Source organism: Macaca thibetana, chromosome 11 (genome assembly GCF_024542745.1).
Source record: "Macaca thibetana thibetana isolate TM-01 chromosome 11, ASM2454274v1, whole genome shotgun sequence".
Lineage (NCBI taxonomy): Eukaryota > Metazoa > Chordata > Mammalia > Primates > Cercopithecidae > Macaca > Macaca thibetana.
In genome coordinates this window covers 76,716,109-76,730,054 of record NC_065588.1, presented here as the reverse complement: position 1 = coordinate 76,730,054, position 13,946 = coordinate 76,716,109, and the positions used below count along the sequence as shown (strand labels likewise).

The 13,946-nt window shown below is 35.0% G+C and overlaps 1 protein-coding gene across 1 annotated transcript in view; it reads right to left on the bottom strand.

The window, feature by feature from the left end:
• PTPRQ (protein tyrosine phosphatase receptor type Q) overlaps positions 1-13,946 on the bottom strand; it is a 212,754-nt gene that overhangs the window by 83,234 nt on the left and 115,574 nt on the right. The window contains exon 26 of the mRNA XM_050749268.1: positions 5,614-5,937. Coding sequence (XP_050605225.1) covers positions 5,614-5,937 — 324 coding nt within the window. The remainder of the gene's footprint in view (positions 1-5,613; positions 5,938-13,946) is intronic.

Sequence of the window (13,946 nt, the reverse complement as noted above, 5' to 3'; positions counted from 1 at the left end):
ACCAAATGAACTTCTAAATGTCTTGAATTATAGATTCCTATTTATTTATGGCTAAAATCACTTATTAACATGATATAATTGCTTCTTTATAAAAAGGATAATTTCTATCTCTGTTACTATAACATTTATCACATAAGTGCATTACACAGTTTAGAAGAAACTAAGGAAAACAACCAAACATACAGTAACACATTATTTCTAATTTTAAATAATGTTAAATTGTACTTTGCCCTCTATTTAGTTTTTCTTCTTTTTTAGATCATAAAGTTGCATTCCTTAGAAACTTCTTTGATGAGGCATGTTTTGTTGAATCTTTTTTTTAACCTAACAGATGTTTGGGTAGTTAAAATTCCTCATGAGTATGGTATCCTGTGGTTTTCACAACCTAAGTGTTACCCCAGGAATTTTCCTTTCTTGCTGTCTTCCAGTCTTGGTGGTCTATAGGAGATGCACATTACGAGACTCCCATTTCGTTCCGTACTAATTTCACACCCACACTCCTTTAAAGTTGTACATTTCCTCAGCATTAAGTATCTATTGTGCACCACAGAGACATTTAACAGCTTTTGACTTTACATCACCACCACATATATACACACCACTCAAATTGCTTTTGACTTTAAGGATAATCAGAAAAGTAGATGAGTAAAATAATTTTCAAGACTATAATGTTTCAAGTTAAATATTTCTGCCATTTTTTAAAAATTTCATGCTTATATTTGTATCTATACACTCTGAGCATGCAGTAGAATTATGGCTATTATACGGATTAGTTGAGGACAAAAGCAATTTGGCTTCAATGATCTAGGTAAGAGCATGTGAGAGAAAGAATGGTTAGCTTGAGTTGGTTGAACGTTGTTTCCCTTATTTATTCTGTTTTACAGGTGTACATTCAGATTCACAGGGTAATCCAATTTAAATCTCAGCTTGCATTCTGACTTTTCTCCCTGATCTTCCATTCTGATGCTCTTCGTTATGGGCTCAGATAGTTAATGATAACATGTTTTCTGATTATATAATCCATTGTAGAAACTTTTATAATATTTATTATTAAAACTAGGTGGTCTTTTATTTGAGTTACTCAAATTTTAAACAATTTGATTTCAAACTACCCATTAATCAATAACTCTTTATCGAGAAGATCCAGGTTTTGACAAGATGTTATATTAGTAAGTGCTTGAGTACGATTTTATGTCATTAGGATAAAATGCAGTTCTCTGAGATAGTTATTTTGTGCTATTTTATATTGTTGTTTAGTCTTTTCTCTAATTCAGAGAAAGAGTTATTGTTTTATCTTATATCATTAAACAACATACCGCATTTTTATTTTATTTTTGAGACGGTGTCTGACTTTGTCACCCAGGCTACTGTGCAGTGGCGCAATCTTGGCTCGTTGCAAGCTCCACCTCCCGGGTTCAAGCGATTCTCCAGCCTCAGCCTCCCAAGTAGCTGGGATTATAGGTGCACACCACCATGTCCAGTTAATTTTTTTTTGTATTTTTAGAAGAGACAGGGTTTCACCATGTTGGAAAGGCTGGTTTCAAATTCCTGACCTCAAACAATCTGCCCACATCGCCTCCCAAAGTGCTGGGATCACAGGCATGAGCCACCACATGATCCATGCCACATTTTTGAGTCAATTATACATAATACAAAACTTATTGATTTTCTTCATCCAAATTATTTTTTGAGTTTGCAAAATGGCCATTATATTTTCATCTTTGTTATGCAGAAGCAACATCTATGAATGCCTTATTTTTAATAATAAAAGGATTATTGCTCTTCAAGACTTTTGTTGCTTAACTGTTCTAATTTCTTTTATTCTTACGTTATTTCACCATATATATGATGTGGCAATAAAATATGCAGTGTATTTTTGTCTTTTGTATCAAATATAATCTCAAATTATCTCTTCCTGACTTAATATAATAAATAGAACTTTTATTTTGATGTATGCTTATGAAATTCAGAAATTCAAATGTACAATATTTATCATTAGAAAAATGTCTTCTATTCCATTGGAAGCAAACATTTCCTCCATTCTTGAAAGTAAAAGAAGAGTAACCAACTAATTGTCAAAACTTAAACAATTATTCTCACCCATATGTGACTACTTAGTTGAAAAGCTGTGAGTTTTGAGAATACAATCATATGTTTGTTATCACAGAATAGAAAAATATAAATCTTTTCATCTTTCTCTCCTAATCACAGTGGTAGAAAGTCCATTTTTTGTGTGTCCCCTGGAAATAAAATATGGCCATAGAACTTAAAAGGTGGTAAGAAGTGGAGGAAATGGGGTGGAAATAATGATATCCAAGTGGAAAGACTTGAGAATGTAGGATTATTTAGAAATCCAACTTTTCAGTTTCATTTACCAACTTCTGAACTGATCATGTTATATGTTGGTTTATGCTAATTAAACATCTTGTATAATAGTGTCAAGTGTGCCTGCAAGGGACTGTGCATTTAAAAAGTTCACTTCCTGGCTCAGGGTGGTAATTAGAAGCAGGTACTCCTCAGTGAGATACTCAGAATGGGAACTCTTAGTGGCAGCAGGCACAAAGGCACAGGCATATTTTAATCAAAGGTTACAAATCAGCTGTCCACAAGTCAGATCTAGGCTACTGATGTGTTTGGTTCCAATCTCTGGGCATTTATTTATTTCTGTTTTCTAGTTATATTAGAATAGTTATTTCTTGACAAAATCATCAGGTTCAAAATAACCATACCTACTGACTAACCCCAAAGTAAACTGAATTTTTTCCATATTTTTGCTATCTTTGTGATAGCATCATCATCCTTGTCATCACCTGCACTGGAAAACAATCTTTTTTGTCCTACCCACTGGAACTTATTCAATCAAATTTCTCTCATTCAGGGAATATTTATAGAGTATTTCCTGGTACTGGGAACTATTCTAGACAACAAGAAAATATGGGTGGGATGGTGGCTCATGCTTGTAATCTCAGCACTTTGGGAGGCCAGGGCAGGAGGATCACTTGAGCCCAAGAGTTCAAGACCAGCTTGGGCAACATAGTGAGACCTCATCTATATCAAAAAAATTTAAAAAAATTTAGCCAGTCACAGTGGCATGTGCCTGTAGTCTCAGCTACTTGGAAGGCTGAGGTGGGAGGATTACTTGAGTCCAGGAGGTCAAGGCTGCGGTAAGCTGTGATCATGCCCCTGCACTCCAGCCTGTGTGAAAGAATGAGATCTTATCACAAAAAAAAGCAATAGTAATGATCAAGGCAGACCTTAAACAGAAGCAAATAAAAATGATCATGTAATTATAAATATTCATTAAAATAACATGATATTATATAAGATTACTGCATGACTATTTTAACTATTTTTAGATTGAGTGGTCAGGGAAATTCATTCTGAGCAGAGATCATTTAAGTAGAGATCTATGTTATAAGAAGCTGCTCATGTGAAGAAGGAGGTGGAAGAACATTTTGGTCAAAAGAAACAGGGAACGCAAAGGTGCAAATTCTAAGAATTTATTTTGTGTAAGCAAAAAAAAAAAAAAAGTCTAGTATGAGTGGAAGACAATGGTAAGGGGGAACATGGCTATAAATAATGTTAAAGTTTAAGGTAAGAGCCAAGTCATATAGGGCTTGTTAACCATGATAAGAAATGCAAAATTTATTCTAAGAGCCATGGGAATTCGTTGGTTAGTTTTAAGCAAGAAAGTGACATCATCTGCTTTAGGTTGAAAAAGACCAGTCTGGCAGTGTAAGAGGCTAGTTAGGCTAGTGATGTGGGAGCAGTAATGAAGAGTTGGACTAATGTAATAGTAATGCAAATGGAGGAATTGGGTTAGATAGTGTGGTTGAAATGAATCATGGGCAAGATTGAGGAGGAAAAGAACAGTGCCTGGATTTTCATTTTCTGCAAACAGATAAATAATGATATGAGAAGGTTTGGTATTTGATCATGATAATTTAGAGAAGTATATTCAACACACAAGCCCAGTGATTAGTTGATCAGGCAGATATACTGATCTGGAGATCTAGGCAGCATTCAGGACTGGATATAGTATTTGAGAATAATCGAGATGTAAGTAGACTTTAAAGCTATAGACCAGAATAAGAGCAGTTAGGGTAAAATCTCCTTGGGGTTGTGTGTTGATAAAGAAGAAAAAAGGGCCAAGTATAGCTCTCTCATCTCTCCAATGCTTACAGTTAAAATACAATTATTTGCTGAGAATAATTCAGCAAAGAGGACTAAGAAGGAACTACCAAGAAGGTAGGAGAAAAAACAGAAGGGCAGACCTTACAGAAACCAAGTGTCAAAGTACCAAAAAGAGAAAAGGTTGGACAATTGTGTCAAAGGCTGAGTTGTCAGGATTCTACCTCAAATGTTGAATTATATTAACAGACATTTGTTGAACATTTACTATTACAAACATTATGCCAGATACTCTGGGAAATTATAACAAGAGACACAATTGGTGGCCTAGAAAATAAAGCCCTCTAGATCAAAGTTTATTTCACTATCTATATCTATAAGTGCTAACATGGTATTTGTCACTGAAAATCTATGTCTGTGTGTGTGTAGGTATATTACTATGCTAATAAGTATCAAAAATGTTTAAGAACATGTGATTTGGATTTGAAAGGGATCATCTTTTAAGAGCCTCAGTCAAGATAGGAAGATGATAACATAAGGTCTATATCTGAAGGGCTTATATGGGATGGGTGGCCTGGCAAACCTGAAATTTGCTCTGGAGGGCTGGGGCAGAAATGGCATTTCAGAGAATGCAGCCATTCCCCAGAGCTCTGGCTTGCAGGACTTGATTTGCAACTTATTTATGTTGCATAGAAACCATCACAATTCTATGTAGACAGAGTTCAGGATAAGGAATATAAATTTATTTACTTAATTATGGTTAATTATATTCTCCAAGCAAGCAGGACAAACAGTTAACTATAAACAACAAACCTACGTTGCAAGAGCAATCTTTACTTATACATTGATGGTTTGTATGGAAAAGAATTTAAAGTCCTGAAAGATGTATAGATGGCAAAATAATTTCGAGTATTTGTGTTTCTTCTCTGTATTTTTTTCTTCTTCCTATCTCAAGCTAGGAGTTGAACGCTTGATAATTCTTTGCCTCAGAATTTTGTGCAGTTGAAAAATACAAGCTGAAAAACTACTTGCAGACAGATCAGTCAGGGTTATTGTGGTCACACGTGTTTGTGTGTAAGTTTGAAGTCACTGAAAACGTCGTAAAGTTGGGCTTAAAAGCAGCAGAGCCTCCAAATATGTAAAAAAGAATGTGGGCCTGGGTCAAGGGCATTAGATGATAATCAGTATGGCTTAATGGTAGAGCATCAGAGAAGCTTCTCACAATGCACTGTTGCAATATGAGATTCTAGGACGTTGGCACAACTTTGGGAGTTTGAGAAAAGCCCTAATAATGACTAACATTGAATTTCTCTTTGGGTTTCAACTAAATTAAAAATAAACATGTTGTTATATATGGTAGTGTCCTCAGTTATTTCTATGTTCAGTGATTTTATACACAATTAGATTAAGTATAAAGCATAATATATAGACAGATACAGAATATAACAGAAATCAATATGTATATGTCAGGACAATACTCACGGCCAGGCAGAGTTTGCGTAGAAATCCAATTTGAAGCATTGCCATAGCCAGCACTGGTGCTGGCAGCCACTTGGAATCTATACCATCTAAATTTCTTTAATCCATATACTGTTTCTTCAGTTAAGTTAGCTTCATAGAGGTATTGAATTTTTTGATATTCAACACATTCTTCGGATTCCCATTCTCTGCATTTTTGAGCACGAAGCTGAGTGGTAATTTTGTAATTTTGAAAGTAGCCAAGGATAGTGTCAGGTCTTATCCATGTCAATGTTGCACTAGTTGACTGTACATCAGAAAAAGCAATATTTGTGGGAACACTGGGAACTAAAAATTAAAGGGAAAAATTAAAAGCAGTTACAATTACCAAACACTTTGTAAACAGAAGAAAGAATAGAATTCTATTATGGAGCAGCTAGTAGAGATCTGTCAAATTACTATAGCATTTAGATTAATTATTCCCACACTTAATGAGAAGAACCTTAGAGTGATGCTTCCAGGACCATCATTTTAAAAGGGTAGAGGGCAAAATAATTGTAATTTATTAATTCTTAATTTTGCTTCCAAATTCAATCATAAGTGGCTTATATAAACAAACTTTGGCTTCAAATAGAACTACTTCACTGTTACAAAGGAAAACCATATGCTCATGTCATCCTAAGGACTTCCCTAGGTATGGTTTGAGTTTGTAATATTCAGTACCAAGGGAAGATATTTGTGTATTTAAATGTCTAAATAAACACAAACACATCTTATATCTAGTAAATGTTGATTATAAAACAATTTTAAATAAACAATATTACTGACAGTTTTTAATGTATATAATTCATCTATTTTTTATTTTATCTCAGGTATATTTAGAATTAACACATGGTCCTACTTGGAGTCATTTATTTGCTTTCATACTAACTATTGGTTTGCCAAATGCATACCATGTGTCAGGCTCTGAGCCTGGTGTTAGGGATTGAGGATACAATAAAGCTCATGTCCTGTTTTCAAGAGACAGATTATTGGGCAAGTAATATAAGCATGTTACGGTTAGAAATATGAAAGAGCAATCAATTAAGTGGTATTGGAACTCTTCTCAACCATGCCTTTCTTTGTATATCTTCAAGGACCTTTATTAAGAAGATGGAGATAAAGAGAATCTAAATGATGACATGTGAAAATTACATAATTACTGCAAACTGTATGTTAATATTCACATTTTAAAAAAAGAAAATTAATAAACATTTAGAAGGCTCATTGATCTCTAAAGATATATTAATTCAACAGTCAATAAATATCTAAGAGCATCTAATATGTACAGGTAGAATTGTAGGTGCTGAAAATACACGGAACAAAACAGACAAAACTTCCTGTCCCTGCAAAATTTAAATTCGGGGTGCTATAAACAATAAAAGTATCAATAAGCATTGTACATAGTCACCTTTTGTATCCACAGGGTACTGGCTCCCAGACCTTCCATGGAGAACAAAATCAGAAGATGTTCAAGTTCCTTATATAAAATGGTGTAGTATCTACATATAAACTACACACATCTTCTCATATAATTCAAATAATCTTAGGTCATTTATAACACCTAACACAATGTAAATGCTCTATAAATAGCTGTTGTACTATTTAGAGATTAATGCCAAGAAATAAAACTCTGGGCACGTTGGGTACAGACACATTTTGGTTTTGTATATTTTCCATCTGTAGTTGATTGAATCCACAGATGCAGAACACACGGATTCAGAGGGCCAACTGTAGTGTTTTGGATGATGATCAGTGTTATGGAGAAAAAGAAGAATAGGAAGAAGGAGAGTTTCAGGGATACTGAAAATTTAAATTAGGCAATCAGAGAAGGGATTAGAAGATACTAAGTTCCATATGTAGGCAGGGGACCTAGCCATGTGAATATTTCAGAAAGAGAAATTTGAAGCAGAGGAAACTGTATAGTTGCAGGCATGGCTGATATATTTGGAGAGTAACAAGAAGTCCTGAGTGACCGGTAGAAGCTACCAGTGTGTGACACTAGAGGACATTGCCATGGCTTTCATTTGAGCAGAGAAGTGGCAGCCTCTCTCTTTCACAGAATCACTCTAGCTACTGTGTTGAGAACAGACTAAAGGGTAACAAGGCTGGAAACAAGGAGAGTAATTAGCAGGCAAATGCAATGTCAACACAAGAGATCACGGTGGCCTGGTCCATGGTAGTAGCGGCAGAAGCAAAAAGAAACATTCAACTCTTGAATATAATGTGAAGGAGAGCTGGCAAGGTTTGCTGATGTGTGGCATGTGAAATAACAGAGAAAGAGAGGAATAAAAAATGCCCTAAGGTTTTTGGATTGAGCAAATAAAAAGATGAAGTCACTATTAATCAAGATGTGGGTGACTGCAAGAGGGGTAAGCTTTGGGGAGGAAGATTAACAATTTTTTTTGAGTAGGTTAACTTTGAAATTCCTCTCAGATACCCAGAAGGAGATGATATCAAATACTAGATAGATGCTTGATTTATATATAAGTATATATATATATATATATATATTTTTTTTTTTAACCAAAACTGGAAGAGAAGGTATAAAGCCGTGGAAGATAGTTAGTAGATTAAAGTCTTATGATAAGATTCAATTACTTTATTTTTAAATGTTAATATTTATTATCAAATCTTACTACATTTAATTGAACATTAACCTTAAAAGTAGCAGTAAGATAGACCACTTGGCACACTACTTACCACAAATTCTGTTTTACCTTTATCTATCATGAAGAAAAGCAATTAGAGAAAACACTATCTTTAGGGAAAAAAATGTACATTTATAGAGGAAGAAGTTTTAGAATTGGCTAAAAAGTAGAATTTTCATAATTTTTTCAAATCCCTCAGTCACTAAATTTGAACTCAGATCATCTGAACATAAGATACATTTTCAAAATATTCTAACATAAATCAGATGCGTTTGATTGACTTGGGTGTTCAGAAAATGTTTTTAGAGAAGAGATGGCACGAGAGATGGAATTTCACTGATTGTAAAAGTGGAGATCATAGAAGAGAGGGTGATATGAGCTAAGATGAGTTAAACTGCAGCTTGTAATTCATGTCGGCAATAACAAACAGAAGGACTGCACAATAGCTTGGGGACTTACTGTGTCAGAGGAAACTATAGATAGCTTGTCAGGCAATGGAAAGCTATAAAAAATGTCACAGTATGTCCAGAGGTACATTTTATTAAGTCTAGTCTGGTAATTGCAAAACAGGAAAAGGGAGAAATTCAGAGACTACTTGATTTGTCCAGGAAAGAAGAAATTAGATGATAGCAACAGGACAGAATTCAGTTTTTAAGATATATATTTGGCAACTGAATCCATAAGAACACACAAATAAATGAGAAAATCACATAATCTCAGAATTTGGAATTGAGAGATCATCTTGGTCATCTTGTCTCTTTGTCTGACCTTTGTGTCTGCAGATATCCCGCAAGATTCCTGGTCCCTGTACAAACAGATTCTTCCACTTACTCAGCCAAACACTGATCTAGGTCCAGACGGAAAGCTATGTTGCTGCTGTAACTAAGAATCTTAATCATTTTACTTTAAAATAGAGAGCTATCCCGTGGACATGACCTTATAACCTGAGCCCTCTAAAAGGAGAATAGTATTTTTGGCCATTTTCAGAAAAGGAAGTCAAAGCTTTAAAGAGATGGATTCAGTGCACAAAAATTTCTCTATTGCTGGCTTTCAAGAAGGAGGGAGCCACATGATAAGGAACACAAAATATTTAGGAGCTGAGAGAAGCCCTTAGCTAAAAGCCCTCCAGGGAAGGGGCTGTCAGTCCTATGACTGCAAGGAACTAAATTCTACCACAACCACATGAACTTGGGAGAGGATCCTGAGTTACACAAGAAAATGTTGACTGACAACTTGACTTCAGCTTGTGAGAATAAGTAGAGAACCTAGGCACAGCATGCCTGGACTTCTGACCTATAGAACTATGAGCTAATAAATGGGTATGGTTTTAAGCCAGTAAGTTTGTGACAATTTGTTACACAGCAATAGAAGATCAATACAATCATTAAGTGATTACAAAATGAGCGATCACTACTTACCCAGTCTCTGCTTACATATAGAGAGCAAGGGGAAACTCAACATCTCAAGGGGAGTTTATTTTAAAATTTATTTTCAGATAGCTCTATTAGTTTGTATAGCCTGCATTATTTTGAACTGATACTTACTTTCCTATAAATCTTAGCTCTGCACTATAAACCCATCCCATAAAAGATTGAGATTTTGCTTCCATATCCATCTCAATAAAAATATTGAAAAATCGCTGCAAAAGATATATTTATTTGTAGGTTATATACACATAAAATGTCAATGTACATATCGGATCTTGTCTCTAAGAGTCTACACTACTGAATTAAACAAAATGGTGATTCAATAAATATTTTTTGAATGTATGAGCAAATGAATCAAGGGTATAACAGGGGACTTTATTTAGCTTTCCTGATGAAGGATAATTTAATTAGAGACCTGAAGGATAAGAAGAAGCTTCACAGATAAAAAAAAATCAGGATGTGTGAAGGTGTTAAGACCCTGAAGAAGAAGAGAGTGTCACACATTGAAAACACTTAAAGAAGGCTGTTGGGTCTACAAGGAGATGAATGGGAAGAGACGAAGTAGGCAATGTAGGTGGAATCACATTACACTAAGTCCTTAAACCAAATGTATGACTTTTAGGTTTATCTGAAGTACAGTGGGATACTTGAAAAGTTTTTTTTATTTTTATTTTTTGACAAAGTCTCACTCTGTGACCCAGACTGGAGTGCAGGCTTCCCTTTCTTTCCATCTAACCTCATATCCCACTCTCTTCCTCCTCCCAGTCCCTTCTCTCACTTCCAAAGAATATACCTAGAGTGACTGTCTTAGTTTCAGCTGCTGTAGCAAGTTACTATAGACTGAGTGATTTACAAACAACAGAAATTTATTTCTCATCATTCTGGAACTGAAATTCAGAGATCAGGGTGCCAGCATGGCGGGTCTCTGGTGAGAACCAGCCTCTTGACTCCAGACTGCTGGCTTCTTATTGTGTCCTTGTATAGCAGAAAGAGGGCAAAAGAGTTCTCTGCAGTCTTCTTATAAGAGTACTAATCCCATTCATGAGGGTTCTACCCTCATGACCTAATTACCTCTAAAAGGCCTCACCTCCTAATAGCATCACACAGGGAGTTGGGACCTCAACATATGATTCTGGGGGTGATACAAACATTCACTCCATTGCAGAAAATTATTTGTTATACAGACAGGTCACTTTTGAGAGTAAAAGGCAATGTCTATTGAATGAAATGCCAGCACAACAAGCATAAACCCAGACTGCCCTGGGAATTGGGATTTAGGGTCACTATATATATGCTTTGGATATGTTTTGGCTTTTTCTTTAGTGTTTGGAGTTGTATGGAGTAAGCACATTGAAATGGATATATCGAATTTGATTTTACCAGCCCCTGTGAAATGATATTAAGCTGTGTCCAATATTTGCAACAAACAAGCTGTAATATATAAGCCTATGCTTTCATATTCCACACATATGTGTGAGTAAATCTGTAGGATAATCATTGCTAGGTAAAACATATGCATATTTGTAGCATTGGTAGACATTGCTAAATAACACTCCAGAAAGGTTTTACCAATACCTACGCCTGTCAACATGCATAAGAGTGCCTGTTCCCAACACACTTGCCAACAGAGTATGCAATAAAAGTTTCAGAAAGGAAAAAATATAATTCACTGTGAAACTTATTGCACTTCTCTCCCTTTAAATTCCTTTTCTATAAACTATCATTTGTATTTTTTCCTACTTTTTTTTCTATTGGGTGGAAGGCTTTGCTATTTATTTATTTAAGGCTTTACTATAACCTTCTTGTGATACTTGATGAAGACATATTCTCCAAATCTGTTATCTTTTTATTTTGCTGATAGTTTTTACTATGCAGAAATTTTTACTTTTTTTTTTTTTTCTTGAGACAGAGTCTTACCCTGTTGCTCAGGCTGGAATGCAGAGGCACAGTCACGGCTCATTGCAGCCTCAACCTCCCAGGCTCATATGATCCTCCCAACCCAGTCTCTCGGGTGGCTGGAAACACAGGTGTGCGCCATCACACCCAGCTAATTTCGTACTTTTTGTAGAGATGGAGTTTCACCATGTTTCCTAGGCTGGTCTTGAACTCCTGGGCTCAACTGATCCGTCCACCTCAACCTCCCAAAGTGCTGGGATCACAAGTATGCACCATGGCACCTGGCCTTGAAAAGTTTTATGTCGACTTTTCTTTTCATTAAAATCTTACAGTCTACTCTTTCCTCATGAGAATCAGGGTCCAAATACTTTCCTTCTTTTATTTATTTATTTATGTATTTATTTATTTATTTATTTATTTTTAGCTCTACCACCAGTCACCTTTCCCATGTTTCAATTTTCTCTCCTAGAGTTTGCTGAATTACTGGAAGTAGGAGGGAAATATTCACTAGCTAATGAACTAGAGAAGGCAGAGGAGGCTGCCCTTTCCTAATCCCATCTGGAGGGATGACTAGATGCCCATGCCTCTATGACCAACTATTTTTTCCTCCAATGTTCAGATTTTAGGATAGCTGGTGTTTGTTACTAGCATATTTTGCTACATAGTAAAAATTTTCAGCAGATCAATATTCATTCACAGACTCTAGTATTCTCCAATTAAGTTTTCAGAGAAGGAAAGGTCTTATAAAGAAAAACCACAAAATCCAGGCAAGAGTTATTTGTAACCTGGCTATGGAAACATAATGACAATTTCAGTCTCCTATTATGTGACAGGCACAGTGATGGGACACTGGAACATACTGGCACTCAATAAGTGTTTGTTGACTGTGGAAATAAATGATGATTCATTGAAACAGCCTTCTGTTTTCATGCGGTACAAAATCTAGTCCACATTTTCACTCAAATGTGCTTAGAAAGACAAACCAGAAATGAGTCTGCTCTGAGGTGAAATATATTGTATAACTTGTAGAATTTTTTTAAACAAGTCTACCTCAGAAGTATTCATAAGTGACCAGCAGTAACCTTCATTTATATCCAGTATCTTCTCTTTGATGAACTGTGTGCTGAACTAGACTATTTCAAGGCAACTGCCCTATTGAATTACAGATACAAAAAGGATTACACTCATTTCAGCATGGAGAATCAGATTTCCATTCTTTAAGAATGACTAAAAACCTCAAACTTTTTCTATCCACAGATGGTACTAATTTGAACACATCATTCCATGCTTCCTGGAGTAATCACACAGCTTGCTTAGATTTTCTAAACATGACTGAACTGTGATGAAGCGATCAACATTAACTGCCAAGGTATTCAGTAAATTACATTTCTATTCATAAATTATTCTTATCACTAAAATACTTTCATCATGGTTGAAATTAGGGTCTGTAGATCTAAATAAGCAAGATTTGTTATATGTTTAAATGCATGAGAGTTTTTAGTGACTAGTAAATTCTACTTAGAAGATGAAAATGTGCATAAAATGTAATTATTCTGTAAACTTCTGAATATCAATTATTAGAAATTGCCAAACTCTCCTGATAGGATTGTGAAGGTAGTTAGTTTTGTATTGACTTCTCATTGACCTGGATAAGTACACTAACTTGGATGACCAAGTTTAAATTCTTTATTTATGACTATATATTTTTATTTTTCAGGAACAGATGTACTCTCTTTTAAGTAAAACAGATGTCTGAAAAGTTATATTTGTGAATTATATTTATAAAACATACAAAATTATCAACCTAGTCTTCCCAAGTTTATTAAGAATATTTTTGTCTCTAGAAATTTTAAATAATCTAGTATCCTTTTAGAAACACAACATGCAAACAGATAATTTAAACATACACAAATAAAAGTAAAATTTGCTAACACTAACATAGTGTGGATCAATATAAAAATGGAAATACCGTCAAAGTTAAGTTCAAAGCAAATTTCAGCATACCAGATATAAATTTTACACTAGCTTGAATTTAATCAATAGCATTTATTGAACATTCACATTGAACGATGTGGGCTGGTTACAAGTCAAGGTATAAGCATCTTTTCATATATTGATGAAAAATATTTTAGTTAATAGAAATAACTACAAAGAGGTAAAGGCAACAGGACAAAGAAGAAGATCTGGGAGCTCTAAATCAAAGGGACAACTGAGGATTAGTAAAGATGTGAAAGAAAAAAGGTTCAAGTGGGTTGAGTATGGGGAGAGATATGTAAGTGGCAACAAAATGTTTGTCAAGGGCTGGGAAGAATCTTAGGCTGAAGGAAAATAGTCTAACTAAGGC